This window comes from Schistocerca nitens, chromosome 4 (genome assembly GCF_023898315.1).
Source record: "Schistocerca nitens isolate TAMUIC-IGC-003100 chromosome 4, iqSchNite1.1, whole genome shotgun sequence".
NCBI classification, from domain to species: Eukaryota; Metazoa; Arthropoda; class Insecta; order Orthoptera; family Acrididae; genus Schistocerca; species Schistocerca nitens.
The window spans coordinates 550,873,282-550,896,690 of record NC_064617.1 but is presented as its reverse complement, the minus strand read 5'-3'; the positions used below and the strand labels follow the sequence as shown (position 1 = coordinate 550,896,690).

The window sequence follows — 23,409 nt, the reverse complement described above, 5'->3', positions numbered from 1 at the left end:
CTGTCAACACCTGCTTTCTTTGGGATTGGAATTATTATATTCTTCTTGCAGTCTGAGGGTATTTCGCCTGTTTCATACATCTTGCTCACCAGATGGTAGAGTTTTGTCAGGACTGGCTCTCCCAAGGCCGTCAGTAGTTCCAATGGAATTTTGTCTACTCCGGGGGCCTTGTTTCGACTCAGGTCTTTCAGTGCTCTGTCAAACTCTTCACGCAGTATCGATTTTGTCTACTCCGGGGGCCTTGTTTCGACTCAGGTCTTTCAGTGCTCTGTCAAACTCTTCACGCAGTATCGTATCTCCCATTTCATCTTCATTTACATCCTCTTCCATTTCCATAATATTGTCCTCAAGTACATCTCCCTTGTATAGACCCTCTATATACTCCTTCCACCTTTCTGCTTTCCCTTCCTTGCTTAGAACTGGGTTTCCATCTGAGCTCTTGATATTCATACAAGTCGTTCTCTTATCTCCAAAGGTCTCTTTAATTTTCCTGTAGGCAGTATCTATCTTACCCCTCGTGAGATAAGCCTCTACATCCTTACATTTGTCCTCTAGCCATCCCTGCTTAGCCATTTTGCACTTCCTGTCGATCTCATTTATGAGACGTTTGTATTCCTTTTTGCCTGCTTCATTTACTGCATTTTTATATTTTCTCCTTTCATCAATTAAATTCAATATTTCTTATGTTACCCCAGGATTTCTACTAGCCCTCGTCTTTTTACCTACTTGATCCTCTGCTGCCTTCACTACTTCATTCCTCAAAGCTACCCATTCATCTTCTACTGTATTTCTTTCCCCCATTCCTGTCAATTGTTCCCTTATGCTCTCCCTGAAACTCTGTACAACCTCAGGTTCTTTCAGTTTATCCAGGTCCCATCTCATTAAATTCCCACCTTTTTGCAGTTTCTTCAGTTTTAATCTACAGGTCATAACCAATAGATTGTGGTCAGAGTCCACATCTGCTCCTAGAAATGTCTTACAATTTAAAACATGGTTCCTAAATCTCTGTCTTACCATTATATAATCTATCTGATACCTTTTAGTATCTCCAGGGTTCTTCCATGTATACAACCTTCTTTCATGATTCTTAAACCAAGTGTTAGCTATGATATAGTTATGCTCTGTGCATAATTCTACCAGGCGGCTTCCGCTTTCATATCTTAGCCCCAATCCATTTTCACCTACTATGTTTCCTTCTCTTCCTTTTCCTACACTCGAATTCCAGTCACCCATGACTATTAAATTTTCGTCTCCCTTCACTATCTGAATAATTTCTTTTATTTCATCATACATTTCTTCAATTTCTTCGTCATCTGCAGAGCTAGTTGGCATATAAACTTGTACTACTGTAGTAGGTGTGGGCTTCGTATCTATCTTGGCCACAATAATGCGTTCACTATGCTGTTTGTAGTACCTTACCCGCATTCCTATTTTCCTACTCATTATGAAACCCACTCCTGCATTACCCCTATTTGATTTTGTGTTTACAACCCTGCAGTCACCCGACCAGAAGTCTTGTTCCTCCTGCCACCGAACTTCACTAATTCCCACTATATCTAACTTTAACCTAGCCATTTCCCTTTTTAAATTTTCTAACCTACCTGCCCGATTAAGGGATCTGACATTCCACGCTCCGACCCGTAGAACGCCAGTTTTCTTTCTCCTGATAACGACATCCTCTTGAGTAGTCCCCGCCCGGATTTCCGAATGGGGGACTATTTTACCTCCGGAATATTTTACCCAAGAGGACGCCATCATCATTTAATCATACAGTAAAGCTGCATGCCCTCGGGAAAAATTACACATCTCCAGCTATTCAGGCTGCATGCATTTTACACCACTCAACAGTCTCAAAACGCCACTGCGAAGCGACAGCTGTTCTGTATTGTTAAAAAAGATCATTATTGTACACTGAGTGGTATTGCCAGCCCACAGAATGGGTAAACGTCATTCTGGGTCAGAAGTGGCCGTCCTGATTAATAGTGGCAATGTCTGTGCTAGCCTTGGAGCGTCATCTAACGATGAGTGTGACTATTCTCGCTCTTAGCAAATGACACTACGTTAATTTGGGAACGTGGCACAGTCTCAACACGCCGCTGCGACAGCAATCAGATATGTTTATGTTACATGAGGTAATATCTTTGTACTCATCCCAATTCGTAGATTGGACTATCTTCCCGCGATAGTCGAATTCATAATAGAACACTGGTGTGTCACTTAGCTCGGACACTTTCCTCACCAGCGCGTCCGTTGGCTCGAAAAATATCATGTCGTTGTTGAACTATAATAAGAAAAATTAATGTTATTAATGCTGCAGTAGTCTCACAATGGACGTATCAAGTTGTGATAAATCAAATTCTGTCTACAAGGACTAGAGTCACCGTTATACAAGTGTGATTCAATACAGTAATGAAATTACCAACTTTCATGAAGTATGATCGGACACTTTCCTCACCAGCGCGTCCGTTGGCTCGAAAAATATCATGTCGTTGTTGAACTATAATAAGAAAAATTAATGTTATTAATGCTGCAGTAGTCTCACAATGGACGTATCAAGTTGTGATAAATCAAATTCTGTCTACAAGGACTAGAGTCACCGTTATACAAGTGTGATTCAATACAGTAATGAAATTACCAACTTTCATGAAGTATGATCTTTTCTCTTTCAAATTTGTTAAACTTCAGTTCTAATTTTCGGACACAATTTGTCAGTTACATTTGTTTTGTAAAGGTCTTCTGTACTCCTTTATAAGTAACGATCTTCTCTTTACTTGATCCCTAAAGTAGATGGATAAGCGTTTTTGCCACCAACAGACGTCACCCCTTGACACGTTTCCCGATTAAACATTCATCCATCTATTAATTTTAATAATTATTTACAATGTTATCTACTACTCTATCTAAATACCCTTCTCCAATGCTGCATCTTTCTTTCCAACTTTTTTCGTTCCATCGCCTTACTGAAATAAAAACCTCGCTTCCCAAATACCTTAAATTACAGACGCTGTAAAGTTTTTGTGCGAAGTGCCTTGAAAACTTCTCTGTTCTCCTCTAAAGGAGTCTACTAAATAAAACTGCTTCCTTTATTTCTATGTGAAAGTAAGCTTGTCTGTTCAAAAATTTATTACTCATACTTATATTGTGCAGACCTCGTGTTTATCGTCACTCTCTCTCTCCCTCTCTGGATTACATTTCCATACGACACCATAATGCAAAACAATGTTAATTTAAGAGGCTCTTTTAAATTCCATTCAGGTCGACTGTTGCTTTTTCTGTTGTTAATAGGAAAAATCCGAATTCCTTCATGGGTGTGTTTCTGTTTTGGAACTAATTTCGCAGTCTTTCTTTACTCTCTTTGATACTGCCGCACGCTGTGCTGCACTCAGCGTGGCGTAGCGGTTAGCGTCGCTCCGTAGCGGTTAGCGTCGCTCAATGATGTACAGCTGATCGCCAGTTCAGACCCGGTCATCAGTTCTTTGTTATTAAGTGCTTAACCTTTCTGGAAGTTTCCCGCAATCTCTCATGTTTCTATATTCTGGAAATTTCAGTGTTTATATAAATATTAGCAGTCTCCGTCCAGGAGGTTAGGTCCGTTCTGGCTGTACGTTGGTGTTCGTAATAAACATGCCTTCAGTGTTACGTGGTCTACATCAATTGCGACCCTGCTTTCGATATGATGGTGTTTCAGAAATGGGACTGTTTGTTGGAGAAGCCGGTTACTTCAAAATAATTAAATCACCGTGGCAATGTAAAAGCTATCACCAACATGAACAGCAACCGGAACACAGGCAGTTCATCATTCCCATGCTATATTCAGGAGATAATTGGATTCCAAAAGCAGCTGGATTATTGGTCGCTCCGGCCGGTCAGGGACAAATTTTCAACTTGCCCCATTAGTATAAATCAGTGCCCACTGCAAGTTAACGTCTTTAATTCCTTTCTATCTTGATTCATAGCGGTTGCAGGACCAGAATGTTGTCCTTTCAGACGGGTCCAGAATAACAGACTCGACATACTTAATTAGGGCGATGATGGCCAGTGATCCCTTCAGTGCAGATGCACATGAAGCTCGAACTCTTTCGGGAATCGGTGAGATGCCGCGAGTAATGAGGCTAATCATCAGGGGCACTTCATCAGTAGTGGGTGGAATAATTTGAGAATTTGGGTTAGACTGGGGGTGTGATAGGGTAGTCCATGCTATTACCCTCTCCTCTGTGTCCAGATGGTGTAGGTTCAGCGCATCTGCGTAGTAAGCGGAAGACCCAGGTTCGAATTCCAGTCCGGCAAAAATTTTGCATTGCCCATTTGTACAAATCAGTACCCACTGCCAGATAATTTACTTAATTCCTTTGTGTCTTGATTCATAGTGGCTGCAGGATTAAAATAGTCTGTGTTCTTTCAGACATGTCTGGAGAGGACGCAATATATATATCCCAGAAAATGTGCACATAACACACACTGGTCAGCCAGAACATTATGACTACTGACCTCCTACTAATATAAACCCGTCCAGGGATAGCAGGGTCACCTGACGAGGAATGACTGCTAGTCGGACACACGCACACTGCACGTAGAATCAGGAGCGTGCTGTCTGTGTGTAGAATGGGGAAGGCGCGCGATCCATCTGAGTCTGACCAGAGCCGGTTGAGGCTCAACACAAGCGTTTCAGAAACTGCACGTCTTTCCTAGTATTCCAGAAGTGCTGTCGTGAATGTCTTCGACACGTGGCGACCCCAAGGTGAAACCCCATAAAGACATCATGGGTGTGGGCAGCCAACACCCATTACAGATGTCGGACGTCGTAGTGTGGACAAACTGGTAAGAAAGGACAGCTGGTGAACTGTGGTGGTACTAACATCAGACTTTAATGCTTGGCAGGCTGCGAATGTGTCTGAACACGCAGGGCACAGGAAACTCTTTACGATGGGCCTCCATAGCCGACGACTCATGCATGCGCCAATGTTAACACAACGATAACTGCAACTATTGGCATGTGACCATTGGCACTGTACGTTGGCACAGTGGCAGTGCATTGCACGGTTTGATGAATCACGACACCTTCTTCATGATACTGATAGGAGGGTGCGAATCCGCCGTCTTCCAGGTGAACAGTTCCTGGACACCTGTACTGCGGAAAGGAGGGGAGCTGGCGGCGGCTCCATTGTCTTCTGAGGAACATTCATGTGAGCATCCATGGGTGCAGTGGAGCTCGTGCGAGGCAGCAAGACGCCCACAGAGTGTTGTACACTTATAACCTTTCATGACGATCATGTTTCCCGACAGCAGTGGCATTTTTCAAAAGGATAATGACCGTGTCACAGGGCCAGGAGGGTGATGGAGTCGTTCGAGAAACATAGTGGCCAGTTCCAATTGATAGGCTGGCGCCCCAGCGCCAGATCTGAACCTGATATGGCGAGTTGGGAGGCTAGCTCATCAATTGGCACATTTGAGTGTGATTGAACGTGGTGTCAGAGCTCATCGCACCCCTCCCCGAAATTTACAGGAATTAGGTGACTTGTGTGTGCACAAGTGGTGCTAATTACCTCGAACGACATAAAGGCCTCACTGCTTCCATGGCAAGACGCGCGGCCACTGTTATCCGTGCCGAAGGTGACGTACCGTCTATTATGTGGGTATCATAATGTTCTGGCTGACAAGTGTATACTGCTGTGGAAGGTTGCTATCCATTAAAGGCGTTGTTTTCCCGCCGCTATCAACAAGACTAGTTCCAGTCGTCAATCGAGATGCTCAATTGAACTGTAAAGATTTTGTAGGTTACAAAAATCTACTCAGGCTCACAAAATAAATCTACATGCTAGCGGTGATCGTATGCACTGCAATTTGGAACACTAACTGTCACTGAGAGTCAGAACTCAACCCCAGAAATATGTGAGTGGCTGCAGTCGAACCAGTCCAGGACGGGTAGCTCGATGCCATCAAAGAAGAATCGTGCTCCGCTACAACTAGAGTCGACAGAGTGGAAGAGGCCACCAATGAACTGTCAATAGGAACTGATCTGACCGAGATACAACTTTGTCGAGTGCTAACCGTTCTGCGCAAGGTTTCAAATGATTTTAGAATCTAATTGGTGGAAAGATGAGACGAGTACACCACATCAAGACTGGGGATCATCCACCAATTATACAACGCTTTAACAGTGTGTCGGCGACTGGTGTACGACACAACGAAAATACGAAAATTCGGGAGAAAGTGGATAAAATGCTCCACGATGACAGCACTGAACTTTCAGGGGTCTTTCGTCCTGTCTTGTGATCCTTGTGAAGAAGAAGGACGACACATGGCTTTTCTGTGTCTACTACCGCTGTCTGAAAAAAATAACAAAAAAGATACCTATTCGTTCCGGCACCTTGAATTCACCCTAGACTGCCTGAGAGGATCAAAGTATTTATCAGTTTCGGACATGCAGACAAGGTACTACCAGATCGAAGTGGGCGAGGGTGATCGGGAGAAAACTGTATTCATAACGCCTTACAACATCTAACGATACAAAATTATGCCGTTTAGATTACGTCAAACCTCCAGGCGCTTTTGAACGTATGATGGACAGTCAGCTTCGATGCCTTAAATGAAAGACATATTTTTGCTGCATGGATGGCATTGTCGTTAATTCGGAATAATTTGAAGAACATCTAAGTTGGCAGTCAACATTGCTGATATGTGTTCAGGCTGAAGTTCTCGGCCTCTATACGGAAAAACAGCTCTTTAATGTCTAAGAAAAAAATCTTGGGGCACATGGCGATGGAGTCCCACCCGATCCAGAGGATATAAAAACAGCCATTGATGTCCTGGCTCCTTGGCACATGTGAAGAGTTTTTTGAGATATGCTCGTACTACCGGTGACTGAGAAACGACTCATGCATCAAGAGAAATCCCTTTCAAGAGCTCCTGCAAGATGAAGTCAGTCTTTTCTGAAATGAGGTGCAAGAAAGATGTTTCCTTGTGCATAAGAAGGCACTAACATCTCCTGTAGTTCTAGCATTGTATGATAAAAATAACAACAACGTTAATGGTTATGGGATAGCTAAGTTCTAGTACACATTCAAGAAGGTTTTGAGAAAGTGATAGCTTATGTTTTCAGAGTAGGGTTCAAATCGGAGATGAACTACTCTACAACCGACGAATTATGTCTTCCATTGCCGGCCGGAGTGGCCGAGCGGTTCTAGGTGCTTCAGTTTGGAGCCGCGAGACCGCTACGGTCGCAGGTTCGAATCCGGCCTCGGGCATGGATGCGTGTGATGTCCTTAGGTTTAAGTAGTTCTAAGGTCTAGGGGACTGATGACCTGAGATGTTAAGTCCCATAGTGCTCAGAGCCATTTGAACCATTCGTCTTCCATTAGTCTGGCCCACTAACAAGTTCCGACTGTATTTATTTGGCAAACGATTGACCACTGTGACGGTGTACAGTTCTCTAGGTTAGCTGAGTAGCCTGGGGGAACCACCGGGTCGTCTGGCAAGATGGGCTTCAGGAACACTACGTCACAATGCTGTACAACAACGTACGCTAAGAACGCCGACTTTCTATAAAGGAATAATCTAGTGGAACACAGCAACGTATACGAAATCTGAGTCATCACTACATTAAACAGAATTGCTTTGGAACGGAGGGAAGCTCCAGCATTGCTGAAAACCATACAAGCCTTGAAGAATGAACAACAGGTCAAAGAGGAATTCCAGTTAAAGAACGAAACATTGTGTAAGAAATCAGATGGGCGGGAAGGGGCTGCTCATCATCCCAGCTCTCCTGCGGATGGCTGTACAGAAGTTTTTCGACAATGCTCCAACATCTTGTAATCTCGGATTCATGAAGACTCAAGGGGGATACAGACTCGGGTATCACTGGCCAAGTCTCCATCTATGAGTTAAGACGCTTTGTGTGTCGCTACAGTGAATGACAGGGGTGGAAACATATGCCAAATTTTTCTCTGGGGAATCTGGTAGCAATTTCGGCTGCTGCTGCCCCATTCCATTAGAATGGAATAGAGTTTTTGGCGGATGTTCTCGAAGCCGACGATCGAGATTAGACGGCTATTAGTCTGCCCATATTAACATATCTGCGTACCCACCATAAAAGCTGTGCCACTGTACGGAAATTACAAGGTTTCTTGTAGTAGACATCATTTTGAAGCAAGGTGTATCCCGTGCGATGATGTTCTGAGAGTGGAAAAGTTTTCCAGTGGAGACTAGTATCAGAGATAATTAGAAGTTGCGACGTCATCCCCAGGATGAAAAGTGACTACCATCCGCCGATGAATGGTCTCACTGAACTCTTTAATAAGATGTTGGCAGCACAGCTTTCGATGTGTGTTGATGCCGAACAAGCAGATTGGGATACAATACTGCCCACTGTGGCATTCAATTCGCGTATTACACAACAAAGCAAGACACTATAGGCTTCACAACGTTCTTTCTCCTCTGTGATCGTGAGCCAAAAACGACAATGGATACACTGCTCCCATTTTAACCGAACGACACTCAGGATGACTACATGAAATATCTCATGAGCAGGACCAAAGAAGCAAGGCAGCCGGCTCTCATACAGACCCTGGAGGAACGGGAGCAACAGAGAGCGCTGTAACGCCAAGAACCGAAATATACCAAGAGACTTGGTATGGAATTTCGCGCCTGCTCGGAAGTGGGATTATAGGAAAATATACTAAAGCACTACTCTAGGCTGTTTCGAATGCATACCGCTTGTCGGATATTACACTCCTGGAAATGGAAAAAAGAAGACATTGACACCGGTGTGTCAGACCCACCATACTTGCTCCGGACACTGCGAGAGGGCTGTACAAGCAATGATCACACGCACGGCACAGCGGACACACCAGGAACCGCGGTGTTGGCCGTCGAATGGCGCTAGCTGCGCAGCATTTGTGCACCGCCGCCGTCAGTGTCAGCCAGTTTGCCGTGGCATACGGAGCTCCATCGCAGTCTTTAACACTGGTAGCATGCCGCGACAGCGTGGACGTGAACCGTATGTGCAGTTGACGGACTTTGAGCGAGGGCGTATAGTGGGCATGCGGGAGGCCGGGTGGACGTACCGCCGAATTGCTCAACACGTGGGGCGTGAGGTCTCCACAGTACATCGATGTTGTCGCCAGTGGTCGGCGGAAGGTGCACGTGCCCGTCGACCTGGGACCGGACTGCAGTGACGCACGGATGCACGCCAAGACCTTAGGATCCTACGCAGTGCCGTAGGAGACCGCACCGCCACTTCCCAGCAAATTAGGGACACTGTTGCTCCTGGGGTATCGGCGAGGACCATTCGCAACCGTCTCCATGAAGCTGGGCTACGGTCCCGCACACCGTTAGGCCGTCTTCCACTCACGCCCCAACATCGTGCAGCCCGCCTCCAGTGGTGTCGCGACAGGCGTGAATGGAAGGACGATTGGAGACGTGTCGTCTTCAGCGATGAGAGTCGCTTCTGCCTTGGTGCCAATGATGGTCGTATGCGTGTTTGGCGCCGTGCAGGTGAGCGCCACAATCAGGACTGCATACGACCGAGGCACACAGGGCCAACACCCGGCATCATGGTGTGGGGAGCGATCTCCTACACTGGCCGTACACCACTGGTGATCGTCGAGGGGACACTGAATAGTGCACGGTACATCCAAACCGTCATCGAACCCATCGTTCTACCATTCCTAGACCGGCAAGGGAACTTGCTGTTCCAACAGGACAATGCACGTCCGCATATATCCCGTGCCACCCAACGTGCTCTAGAAGGTGTAAGTCAACTACCCTGGCCAGCAAGATCTCCGGATCTGTCCCCCATTGAGCATGTTTGGGACTGGATGAAGCGTCGTCTCACGCGGTCTGCACGTCCAGCACGAACGCTGGTCCAACTGAGGCGCCAGGTGGAAATGGCATGGCAAGCCGTTCCACAGGACTACATCCAGCATCTCTACGATCGTCTCCATGGGAGAATAGCAGCCTGCATTGCTGCGAAAGGTGGATATACACTGTACTAGTGCCGACATTGTGCATGCTCTGTTGCCTGTGTCTATGTGCCTGTGGTTCTGTCAGTGTGATCATGTGATGTATCTGACCCCAGGAATGTGTCAATAAAGTTTCCCCTTCCTGGGACAATGAATTCACGGTGTTCTTATTTCAATTTCCAGGAGTGTATATACTAACTCGCATCAAGAAGATAAAAGAGCATCGCTATCTGGAACGTGGCGGTTCGCCAGTTCAAATATGACAATCACCAATTGCTTGTTTGTTAGTACTCTTATTTGTCGTTCCTGCAAGGTTCTCGAAATTTCTTTTGATTATAATGTTCGTACATTTTGGAATATTTCGTTTATCAATAGCAGCAGCGCACAGCATAGCAGGCAGGGATGCAGTCTTTTGCCTCTACTGCTCAATCTGTACATCGAAGAAGCAATGACGGAAATAAATGTTCAGGAGTGGAATCAAAATTCAAGGTGAAAGGATATCAATGATACGATTTGCTGATGGCATTGCTATCTTGACTGAAAGGAGAGAAGAATTACATGATCTGCTGAAGGTAATGAACAGTCTAATGAGTACAGAATATAGATTTGGAGCAAATCCAAGAAACACGCAACTGATGAGAAATAGCAGAAATGAGAACATCCAGAATCTTACCACCAGGATTGATGGTCACGAAGAAGATGAAGGTAAGGAATTCTGCTACCTAGGCAGGAAAGTAACTAATCACGGACGGGTCAAGGGGGACATCGAAAGCAGACTAGCACTGGAAAAAAGGGCATTCCTGAGCAAAAGAAGTTTGGTAGCATCAAACACATACCTTAATTCGAGGAAGAAATTTTTGAGAAGGTACGTTTGGAGCACAGTATTGTATGGCAGTGAAATGATAAAGTTAGGAATGAGGAGGTTCGGCGCATAATCAGAGAGGAGGGGAATCTGTGGAAAACACTGACCAGGAGAAGCGACAGAATGATAGGACATCTGTTACGACATCAGGGAATGACATCCATGGTGCCAGAGTCAGCTGTAGAGGACAGAAACTGTAGAAGAAGACGGAGATTGTAATAGCTCCAGCAAATAACTGAGGACGTAAGTTGCAAGTGCTTAGAGGTTGGCACAGGAGTGGAATTGGTGTGGGCTGCATCAAAACAATCAGAGGACTGATGACTCAAAGAAAAACAATTAGACTTTTGGGTGGTCTACAACTACAGTTTATTGTCGTTTAGGTATAAAATTTTATTCCCATTTGATATGTTTATATGTTGAGTTTCCAGATATTTGTATCTACTCTCTACCATAAGCATGCTAACATTAGATGTTCCTTCCGTTATTACCAAAGAAATTAATTTGATGTTTGTGAAGCCCAAGTAGAGTGAAGTCTGAAGTTGCGATACGGTCCAGAAAAGAAACGGTATGTATATGAGTTTTGATATTACCCAGAGAGATATGGATTGGACTTGACATGAAGATACGCAACAGAACATACTGTGACAATACAAAGCAAAATAGCGTAAAATTTACACTAGTAAAAGGCAACACAGTCATGACAGCGTAACTAATCACAATCCTAGTAGCTCTTCTTTCTATTAAATACATTACCAAGGAATGATTATTCTATCAGATTCCAAATCAGTCTTTGCCTTGTTAGGAAACAACAACGCAGAGAAAATGAATGTTCCCATAACACACGAAATAGTAGACGCAATACTGATTCGGCGTCTAGTGGTGTTAAAAGGTTCGTCTAAACAATTGAATTCGCATTTCATCAGTGCCTTCTCCAGTTTTGGTTAATTGCAGAGTGGCTGTCAGTTATTTAAGCAGCGAGAAGCAAGACAAAAGAGGAAATCAGAATCTGCCCAGAAAAATTTTTCTCAAGCTGTCTATCTGCAGGTTCCTCGAATGAAAATAGCTATTTGAGCTCTAATGGGGAACGACTTAGTCTCCACCTGACCGGTGTTTATCTTACGTAATTTTGATGTTTTAAGTTGCATCAAAACAAATCAAATTTCTTTGCCCAGGAGATATATAGTGAATTAATATACGTTGTCTCTGATTTAAAAGCACAATATGTGTTCTGGTTACCTTCTTCACCAAGCTCAGGCATTATTCTCATGCATAAAACAGCAGTTAACAGCACAGGGCTAAGAAATGTAAGTAGAAGACGTCTTCTTCCAATTCACCAATTTTACATCTTATCAAAGGTTGCGTACTAAGATCATCTAAGTTTGTTGGAAGTAAAGACACAGAATTAATCACTATGCTCTTACAACAAAAGACTTGACTTTATAAAAATAGCCCTCTACTTTAAGAAATTCTAATATAAAAGTTGACAAAATAAAACACATGCAATTATTTTCCGCTATGCTAGATCAGTGTGCTTGTTCTATGTGCCTTTTGGAAGTATTTTATGACTATTGCATAAGTGCAAGTATAGGATTCATGATCTAAAAGATTAAAAAAGTAACTTGTTTCGGGACTGTAAACAGAGATAAACTGAAGATAACGCCGTTATACACTACCGTCGCATTTGTGAGAAAAAAAGAAATCCAACAATATTTGAAGCATTCGCGTAACTAAGCATCTCAATTTCCTTAGCGGGAAAATTGTGATACGAAAACTACCAAAATCACATTATTTAGAATGACGGAATGGTTGTTGACAACTAGTGCCACTAATGACCAAGCACCGATATACCAAGGGTTACAACTAGAAATGATACGAGAAGCGTTTCAGCAGCGCAGACACCAGGCACAGGGATCATACACCATTGTAGCTGCGCATCTGCATTAACGCGTTTTCTCTGGCGCATGGAAGTAGTTCTCTGGTAGCTAGTTAAACGAACCTAAAATGTTGTTTTCAAACGTCTGTGAAGACACTAAAAGGTACATATGGAATTCATTCTCTTCCTGTGTGCAGAAGAATTAAAAAAATTAATATATCTAGTAGGTATAGGCAGTAAGATGAATCACTGTTAATTGAGAAAGGAGAAACTCGCAAATCTGAATTTACCTGTTGATTTAACTGAGTTAATGTGGTTAACTATGACTGATTTTTATAGGTTCTCAGTGATAAGTATGTTGGTAGAATTTCTGTCAGTACTTTACATCTTTTTATTATCTAATTACGTAGGCTGTAGCTACCATTGCGTTTTAAACTATCTATAGTATTGTAATTTAACTTACATAGTACATTATTACATACTGCTTAGCTCTGAACATTCGTTCCTAACAAGTTATAACTCTCACTTTACTTAACCAAAAATATTATTTCCTTCCTACTTAAGACAGTTACAAATATACTAATAAATTTTACAAATTAACAACTATAGACTAGAAACTGTACATAGATGGCTATTTGTGTAGGGACGTAAAAGCCAACACAAACAGCAAAGACAGGCGTGACACGTCTTTAGCTGTTTGTACTGAGACTTTAGTCAGTAGTCATGATGGTGTGTATCTGTTCAAGAAACAACCGGGCAATACACAAATGCTGAAAGAAGTGAGGAGGACTTGTAGGTTAGTACAAGGTTGGGTATGTTTTAAAGATAGTTGCATGGTCTCCTTTAGTGTTACAGAAATGTTGTTGGAGGATGTCTTGTAAGGATTAGAGTACGACAGTAGATAGAGGAGACTAAAGGTAAATACACAAGCTGGACAATTAAGACTCCTGTTTAGGATGGATGTGAATCACAATGACCATTCACTTGACAACTTATCGATCTAAAGGCTTTTTCTTATACAACATCAAAATGTTCGCTTGTATCTTAAGAAAACGCAATCTGAAAATTTAAAAGATATGCAGAAGAATATATATATAGGTTTTCTGTCTCCAACGTGAATTTCGGTGGCAGCTCGTAAAAGAAATCAATGTAGTATATTTCATATTGTTAAAATATGGAAGAAATTTGAGGTGGAGCATAAGATCAACCACAAAATTAATTGTAATTATACATTTCTAAAACTGTTACATGTTATAACATTTTCATCAATGCATGATATTACCGATATCTAGTGAATACTAGAAATAAAACCTTCCGCAATATCAAATAAATGTGGATTGGTACTACTAGAAGGAACCGTAATAGACCATACACCAAGAAGGGAAGGTGACCTTTCTCAATAAACTAGCACTCCGGTTGGCAGACTTGCCTATAGACTGAGAAAAAGCTTATGGTATACTTACGTCCACAACAGGGTCAGGATTGTCCACAGAGACAGTGCCATTACCGAAGTAGAACTCCCTCATTTTGAGAGCTGCCTCCTGCTGCTGCTGCGCAGTAGCAAGGTGCAAACAGGGTGCCACCGACTTGACAAATTGGTTGTTGAGTATCTCCACTTTCTCTGTGTCGTTCACCATTTTGTAACCTGCCAGATAACAATAGTTAAGTGATGCCCTTTAGACTATCGGTGCGATATGACTCTACTAGATCTACTAAAAAGGTAATACGAGTTATTAAATTTCCAAGGGGCAGTGTCATCACGTGGTATGAGACTGGTTTCTGCAGAGTTCTTTTAGTGTGACAAGTTTAATAAATATCAATTCATTCAGTGGTAGCAAACAAATAGTTCTATTTCAGAGATTTATACAGTACCACAGGACTATTGCCTGTACATGAATGAAAATACAAATTTTGGATGAATTTGATCTTAGGCATGGTACTACAGCATTTTTATTTTCAAAAGAATTATCAAGTTTTACAAAGGTAAACCATTTACATACAAATTTAATATACATACAGCAGAGTGTGTGTCTATGTGAGTGTACGTGTGCGTGTCTGGCATCTCATCCCAAAACCCTGGGTCAATATCAATCAGATCTGGCAAAAAAGTCACAGATCTCAGACATATCAGCACTGTGGGGTCAATGCATGACAATGTGTTGTGTGGGAACAGTATCAGCCTGCCCAATCATCCTGCACTACATGGCAGCCTACATGACAGTGCAAGAGACGGTTTTATGAGGCCCAATATGTAGGCTGCCCTTCATGACAGGTCTCTTGTATTGGAGTAGTATCATCACATTTTATTGAAGTGTGCTTTAGGAGCTACATATGCTATTGAGCTTGGCTAGGGACGGGACAAATATGGGGATGAGTAGAGTAAGGTGGAGGAGGAAGTGGATACATCTACATCTACATGACTACTCTGCAATTCACATTTAAGTGCTTGGCAGAGGGTTCATCGAACCATAATCATACTATCTCTCTACCATTCCACTCCCGAACAGCGCGCGGGAAAATCTAACACCTAAACCTTTCTGTTCGAGCTCTGATTTCTCTTATTTTATTTTGATAATCATTCCTACCTATGTAGTTTGGGCTCAACAAAATATTTTCGCATTCTGAAGAGAAAGTTGGTGACTGAAATTCCGTAAATAGATTTCGCCGCGATGAAAAACATCTTTGCTTTAATGACTTCCATCCCAACTCGCGTATCATATCTGCCACACTATCTCCCCTATTACGTGATAATACAAAACGAACTGCCCTTTTTTGCACCCTTTCGATGTCCTCCGTCAATCCCACCTGGTAAGGATCCCACACCGCGCAGCAATATTCTAACGGAGGACAAACGAATGTAGTGTAAGCTGTCTCTTTAGTGGACTTGTTGCATCTTCTAAGTGTCCTGCCAATGAAACGCAACCTTCGCCTTCCCCACAACATTATCTATGTGGTCTTTACAACTGAAGTTGTTCATAATTTTATCGCCCAGGTACTTAGTTGAATTGACAGCCTTGAGAATTGTACTATTTATCGAGTAATCGAATTCCAACGGATTTCTTTTGGAACTCATGTGGATCACCTCACACTTTTCGTTATTTAGCGTCAACTGCCACCTGCCACACCATACAGCAATCTTTTCTACTGGTCTTCGGATGACCTTACTAGACGGTAAATTACAGCATCATCTGCGAACAACCTAAGAGAACTGCTCAGATTGTCACCCAGGTCATTTATATAGATCAGGAACAGCAGAGGTCCCAGGACGCTTGCCTGGCGAACACCTGGTATCACTTCACTTTTACTCGACGATTTGCCGTCCATTACTACGAACTACGACAATTGTGACAGGAAATCACGAATCCAGTCGCACAACTGAGACGATACCCTATAGACCCGCAGCTTGATTAGAAGTCGCTTGTGAGGAACGGTGTCAAAAGCTTTCCGGAAATCTAGAAATGCGGAATCAACTTGAGATCCCCTGTCGATAGTGGCCATTATTTCGTGCGAATAAAGAGCTAGCTGCGTTGCACAAGAACGATGTTTTCTGAAACCATGCTGATTACCTATCAATAGATCGTTCCCTTCGAGGTGTTTCATCATGTTTGAATACAGTATATGCTCCAAAACCCTACTGCAAACCGACGTCAATGATATAGGTCTGTAGTTCGATGGATTACTCCTACTACCCTTCTTAAACACTGGTGCGACCTGCGCAATTTTCCAATCTGTAGGTACAGATCTATCGGTGAGCGAGCGGTTGTATATGATTGCTAAGTAGGGAGCTATTGTATCAGCGTAATCTGAAAGGAACCTAATCGGTATACAATCTGGACCTGAAGACTTGCCCGCATCAAGCGATTTAAGTTGCTTCGCAACCCTTAAGGTATCTATTTCTAAGAAACTCATGCTAGCAGCTGTTCGTGTTTCAAATTCTGGAATATTCCATTCGTTTTCCCTGGTGAAGGAATTTCGGAAAACTGCGTTCAATAACTCCGCTTTAGCGGCACAGTTGTCGGTAACAGTACCATCGGCACTGCGCAGCGAAGGCATTGGCTGCGTCTTGCCGCTTGTGTACTTTACATACGACCAGAATTTCTTCGGATTTTCTACCAAATTTCGAGACAATGTTTCGATGTGGAACCTATTAAAGGCATCTCGCATTGAAGTCCGTGCCAAATTTCGCGCGTCTGTAAATTTTAGCCAATCTTCAGGATTTCTCGTTCTTCTGAACTTCGCATGCCTTTTCCGTTGCCTCTGCAACAGCGTTCGGACCTGTTTTGTGTACCACGGGGGATCAGTCCCATCTCTTACCAATTTATGAGGTACGAATCTCTCAATTGCTGTTGCTACTATATCTTTGAGCCACATCTCGTCTACATTTGCATGGTCAGTTCGGAAGGAATGGAAATTGTCTCTTAGGAAGGCTTCTAGTGACACTTTATCCGCTTTTTTACATAAGATTATTTTGCGTTTGTTTCTGGTGGATTTGGAAGAAACGGTATTGAGCCTAGCTACAACGACCTTGTGATCACTAATCCCTGTATCAGTCATGATGCTCCCTATTAGCTCTGGATTGTTTGTAGCTAAGAGGTCAAGTGTGTTTTCGCAACCATTTACAATTCGCGTGGGTTCGTGGACTAACTGCTCGAAATAATTTTAGGAGAAAGCATTTAGGACAATCTCGGAAGATGTTTTCTGCCTACCACCGGTTTTGAACAAGTATTTTGGCCAACATATCGAGGGAAGTTTGAAGTCCCCACCAACTATAACCGTATGAGTGGGGTATTTATTTGTTACGAGACTCAAATTTTCTCTGAACCGTTCAGCAACTATATCATCGGAGTCTGGGAGTCGGTAGAAGGAGCCAATTATTAACTTAGTTCGGCTGTTAAGTATAACGTCCGCCCATACGAATTCACACGGAGTATCTACTTCGACTTCAGTACAAGATAAACCACTGCACCACCAGTTCTGCCTAATCTATCTTTCCTGAACACCGTCTGTGACTTCGTAAAAATCTCTGCAGAACTTATTTCAGGCTTTAGCCAGCTTTCTGTACCTATAACGATTTCAGCCTCTGTGCTTTCTATTAGCGCTTGAAGCTCAGGGACTTTCCCAACACAACTACAACAATTTACAACTACAATTCCGACTGTTTCCTTGATCCTAGCACGTCCTGTATTTGCCATGCACCCTTTGAGATTGCAGCCCACCCCGTACTTTCCCGAGGCATTCTAACCTAAAAAACCGCCCAGTCCACGCCACACAGTCTGCGCTACCCGTGTAGCCGCTAGCTGAGTGTAGTGAACTCCTGACCTATTCAGCGGAACCCGAAACCCCACCACCCTATGGCGCAAGTCAAGGAATCTGCAGCCAACACGGTCGCAAAACCGTCTGAGCCTCTGATTCAGACCCTGCACCCGGCTTTGCACCAAAGGTCCGCAGTCGGTTCTGTCAACGATGGCAGGAGGGAGGAGCCGCTTGAGGCAGGTGTAGGTGTAGAGGGGTGGTAAGAATGTGGATAAGGAACAGGGGGATGTAGGGACAGTAAGAGAGAAGGGATAGGATATCATCCAAAGGCGGGGGGAGGCAGATAAGGTCAGGGTGTGTGGTGGAGGAAATGGGCAGAGAGTGGGGAAGGAGAATGAAGACAGAGAGTGAGAGGATGAGATGGACATAGAGACGAGGTGGAGCTGGAGGAGCAGGAGGTGTGTTCAGTATATACGTCAAACATATAACAGGCGAAACTATGAGGAAAAGTTTTAAACACAAAACATTGAGGAACCCTTCACAATTACGTTTAAAATGAAATCTTTCACTCATCTTTCATAAATGTTTAATATACATTCCAGCGGGTGTATCACAAGCATTCAGTCCACAGTGAATCTCGTGAGCAGGTCTGGAGTTATTGCATTTACTTTTGCTACTATACGGTATTGTAACTCATCTAAAGTTGTTGCAATTGGAGGCACATGAACAGAATAATTCACAACCCAACACAACAAATTAAACAAAGTGAAAGACGGTACACCTGGAGTTCTATGGTGCAATTTGAGATATGTTTTCCCCTTATCACTAAGCCTTCATTGAGGCTACGCTGCCGACATATATGTAAAGTTTTTGTTCCTGCTTTATCGCCATCTCGACTCTTCGCACACTGGCTTATGTAAGAGCTAGCTGCACCAGACGGACAACTACTGGGAATCACATTAATTGGCAAATTACAACTGGTGCCAAGAGACACTTTTGTTTCGATGGGTAAGTTAAAATTCGCCCCAAATACCCTCTAAATTTATGTAGAATGTAGAAGATACAGATTTGTGAAAACTGACATATTTTGTAACATGCTGTATTGAGTAATCGCACAAAGTCACTGCGAGTGACATTCCATACACATTTTACGACACGGTCCAAGGACATGTCTGCAGTAAGCTGCTCATCTGTTGACACTTGATTGATTTTGATGAACTCTCTGCCAGCGCAAAGGCATAAAAGCAGTAGCTCATTAATACAAGGTGGCCGATAGTTCCTTGGCAACGCGATCGGTGTAATTTTTTTTCTTGCAGACGTTGTATGTGCGAAACTTAACTCTTGTAATAGCACAAATGTATCTGCAATATAATATACAGCCTCAGATCAGCGACATGGAAAATCAGTTATTCTTCAACCTACAATGCAACGTATCTGCAATAGCATATACAGCCTCAGATCAGCGACATGGAAAATCAGTCATTCTTCAACCTGCAATGCAATGTTGACTAAGCGAGGAGTGATAATCTATGGAATTGATTCACGTGGTAATAATTAACACTGAAATTGTAACACCAAAGTACTCACCCAGCTCTCCGGAAGTGACTCCTGTCATGATGGGTACTCTGTGGAAACGGCCGTCGATGAGCGTCTGAATTGATGACTCCGTGAGGAAGGCACCGTCGTGATCTGGTTCGACGTGTGGTGACCACACTTCATAGATGTATAAGACCTTCAGCTGGGATCAAACAGCAAGTATTCTTTAATTTCACTTTAAAAGTATCCTTTATTGATTAGATATTATGTGTCTTATTTAATGGGATAAAATTTGCTGTCTGAAACATGTATACGAAAAAGGAACACACATTTGGTAGGTTAACTTTCTGGGGTGACAGCCCAAGTGCACATACAAAGAACAGCCTCACCTCGTTTTTTTTTCGGTCTGAAGGTCTCATCTTCGTTTTACCTCGTATGATTTCCATATAAATGAGTTATTCACTCTAGGAATGTGTAGATGGTTAGTTACTCATTGACAAGGATTTCATGATGGTATAAGATTGATAAGACTGTACAGTACTAATACATGCCTTGCTATGTGACATAAAGGACCTTCTGTCAACAAAGGTAAGGTCCTGCCGTGCGGAGTGGCCGCCTGGTTTGAGGTTCCATGTCACGGACTGCGCGGCCTCTCCCGCCGGAGGTTCGAGTCCTCCATCGGACATGGATGTGTGTATTTTCTTAACATATGTTAGTTTAAACAGTGTGTAAGTCTAAGGACCAATGACCTCGGTAGTTCATCCCCTAACAAATCCACACATATTTGAACATAAGGTCCTGAAGCAACTTGAGAATGTCTTCTACATAAGTTTTGATATGGCATTTCAAAAACTTTTCTCAGTTGTATGTACATCCTAGTGGACACCAGAAACATCTTAAATATCAGAAAATGTAGTACATTCATTTAGTAAGAGTACCAGCATTGTTGGGGAGATACAGTTCCAATAAGTGTACTGCTGCTGATCTCACTTAAGTTAAAACTACCTTCCGAGATGAGCAGTTAGCTGCAGTCTTCACACAGAGTGCCACTGTCATCATGGCGGATGCAATGGTTCTGTGTCACGTGAGTGGGATAATATCAGACCTTGCTGTAGGGGACCAAGGATATACGAGGGCCGTTCAGAAAGTAACCTCCGGTTGATTTAAAAAAATACACCAAGTTAAATAAAAATATTTTAATATATACATCTTACAACTACATCTTTGCACTATTTTTCTACATAGTCTCCATAGCGATTGAGGCACTTATCGTATCTCTTCACAAGCTTTGAAATTCCTTCTGCATAAAAATCACCCGCTTGTGCCTGGAGCCAGCCTGTGACCGCATCTTTGAGCTCTTCGTCGTCATCAAACCGCTGTGACCCGAGCCATTTCTTCAAATGCATGAAGAGGTGATAATCACTTGGCGCCAGGTCTGGGCTGTAAGGTGGATGGTTGATAACGTCCCACTTGAAGGACTCAAGAAGGGCCGTTGTTCTGCGAGCAGAGTGAGGACGGGCGTTATCGTGCAAAAAAACGATACCGGAAGTCAGCATACCACGGCGTTTGTTCTGTATAGCCCGTCGTAACTTTTTTATAGTTTCACAGTACACGTTTTGATTAATGGTCGTACCACGTTCCATGAATTCAACCAACAACACCCCTTTGGCATCCCAAAACACCGTTGCCATCAGTTTTCTGGCAGAAAAATCTTGCGAGGCTTTTCTTGGTTTGGTAGGCGAATTTGAATGTGCCCACATCTTTGATTGTTCTTTTGTCTCAGGGTTCACGTACTTAATCCAGGTTTCGTCACCGGTCACGATTCTGTTTAACAATGGTTCTCCTTCGTCCTCATAACGTGACAGAAAGTCTAATGCAGAGGCCATTCTTTGAGTTTTGTGGTGGTCGGTAAGAATTTTGGGTACCCATCGTTCACAGAACTTACGGTAACCCAATCTTGCTGTCACTATCTCGTACAAGAGAGTCTTAGAAATCTGTGGAAAACCAGTAGACAACTCCGACATTGAGAAACGTCGATTTCCACGAACTTTTGCATCAACTGTCTGAACGAGTTCGTCAGTCACCAATGATGGTCTACCACTCCTCTCTACATCATGAACGTTTTCTCGTCCACTTTTAAATAAACGTACCCATTCACGGACAACTCCTTCACTCATAACTCTTGGTCCATACACGGCACAAAGCTCACGATGAATAGCTGCTGCAGAATATCCTTTGGCTGTAAAAAACCTTGTGACAGCACGCACTTCACATTTGGCGGGGTTTTCTATTGCAGCACACATTTCAAACTGCCACAAAAACTAAACTAGCGCAGGTACGACGTTCAATCGACCACGGCTTGATACCGACTGACCTGTTGAGTGCGTGAACGCACAGATGGCGTCGCTACTCCCCCCACAACCCGCACTGTGACCAGTCGGAGGTTACTTTCTGAACCGCCCTCGTATATGTCCTCTGGCGTCCGTCAAACTACGTTACACTCAGGTATTACGTGTTCCTGCGACCATCCCCAATAGGGATAGGGTTACTATTTCACACCAGTGTAATAATTCTTCATTATTGCGCACTTAAATACATGAAATCTCTCAATAACATATGCCAAAGATAAGAGACATTCATTTTCCGTGGGCCCTGGACAGAGTCGATGTCAAGATGTATAATGGGTTCAAATGGCTCTGAGCAGTATGGGACTTAACAGCGGAGGTCATCAGTCCCATAGAACTTAGAACTACTTAAACCTAACTAACCCAAGGATAAAACACACATCCATGCCCGAGGCAGTATTCAAACCTGCGACCGTAGCTGTCGCGCGGTTCCAGACTGTAGCGCCTAGAACCGCTCGGCCACTCTGGCCGGCATGTATAATGGGTAAGGCTACTAATGTGACGTTAAAAGTTCTTTGTGGAGCCTTTATTTCTTATGGGCCCAGATATAATAGCAGCAGCTGCATCAATAGAAATATTAGTAGAAGCAGTAGTAGTAATAATTTTATTCAGTTCATCAGTGAATCAGTCTTATAAGCATGCTCGACACGACACATCAAAAAAGCGGTTTTGCATCACCTCAGTTCCGAGAGTTCCAGAACTTGTACAGAAAATCGGACTGTAGATCAACATCATTTCCGCCCTTTTTATTGCTCATGAAAACCGCATATTGCATGTTGTACCAGCATACAGCGAGACCTTCAGAGCTGGTGGTCCAGATTGCTGTACACACCGGTACCTCTAATGCCCAGTAGCACGTCCTCTGGCATTGATGCATGCCTGTATTCGTCGTGGCATACTATCCACAATTTCATCAGATTGTCCCACTCTTCAACGACGATTCGGCGTAGATCCCTCAGAGCAGTTAATGGATCACGTTGTCCATAAACAGCCGTTTTCAATCTATCCCAGGTATTTTCGATAGGGAGAACATTCTGGCCACTCTAGTAGAGAGATGTCGTTATCCTGAAGGAAGTCATTCACAAGATGCGCAACAATGGAAGCGCGATTTGTTGTCCATGATGACCAATGCCTTGCCAATATGCTGCCGATATGGTTGCACTATAGGTCGGAGGATGGCGTTCACGCATCGTACAGCCGTTACGGCACCGTCCATGACAAACGGCGGCGTAGGTCGGCCCCACATAATGACACCCCAAAACAGAACCTCCACCTTGCAGCAATCGCTGGACAGTGCGTCTAAGGCGTTCAGCCTGACCGGGTGGCCTTCAATCACGTCCCCGACGATTGTCTGGTTGAAGGAATATGCGACACTCATCGGTGTAGAGAAGGTGATGCCAATCCTGAGCTGTCCATTCGGCATGTTGTTGGATACATCTGTACCGCGCTGCACGGGGTCGTGGTTGCAAAGTTGGACCTCGCCATGGACGTCGGGAGTGAAGCCGCGCATTATGCTGCCTG

General features: G+C 43.5%; 1 protein-coding gene across 1 annotated transcript in view; it reads right to left on the bottom strand.

Moving 5' to 3' along the window:
* The window catches only part of LOC126251379 (juvenile hormone esterase-like), an 89,326-nt gene that overhangs the window by 8,806 nt on the left and 57,111 nt on the right, over positions 1 to 23,409 (bottom strand). The window contains exons 6-8 of the mRNA XM_049951763.1: positions 19,535 to 19,685; positions 14,158 to 14,339; positions 2,153 to 2,281 (exon numbers count right to left, since the gene is read on the bottom strand). Of these exons, the coding sequence (XP_049807720.1) occupies positions 2,153 to 2,281; positions 14,158 to 14,339; positions 19,535 to 19,685 (462 nt within the window). The remainder of the gene's footprint in view (positions 1 to 2,152; positions 2,282 to 14,157; positions 14,340 to 19,534; positions 19,686 to 23,409) is intronic.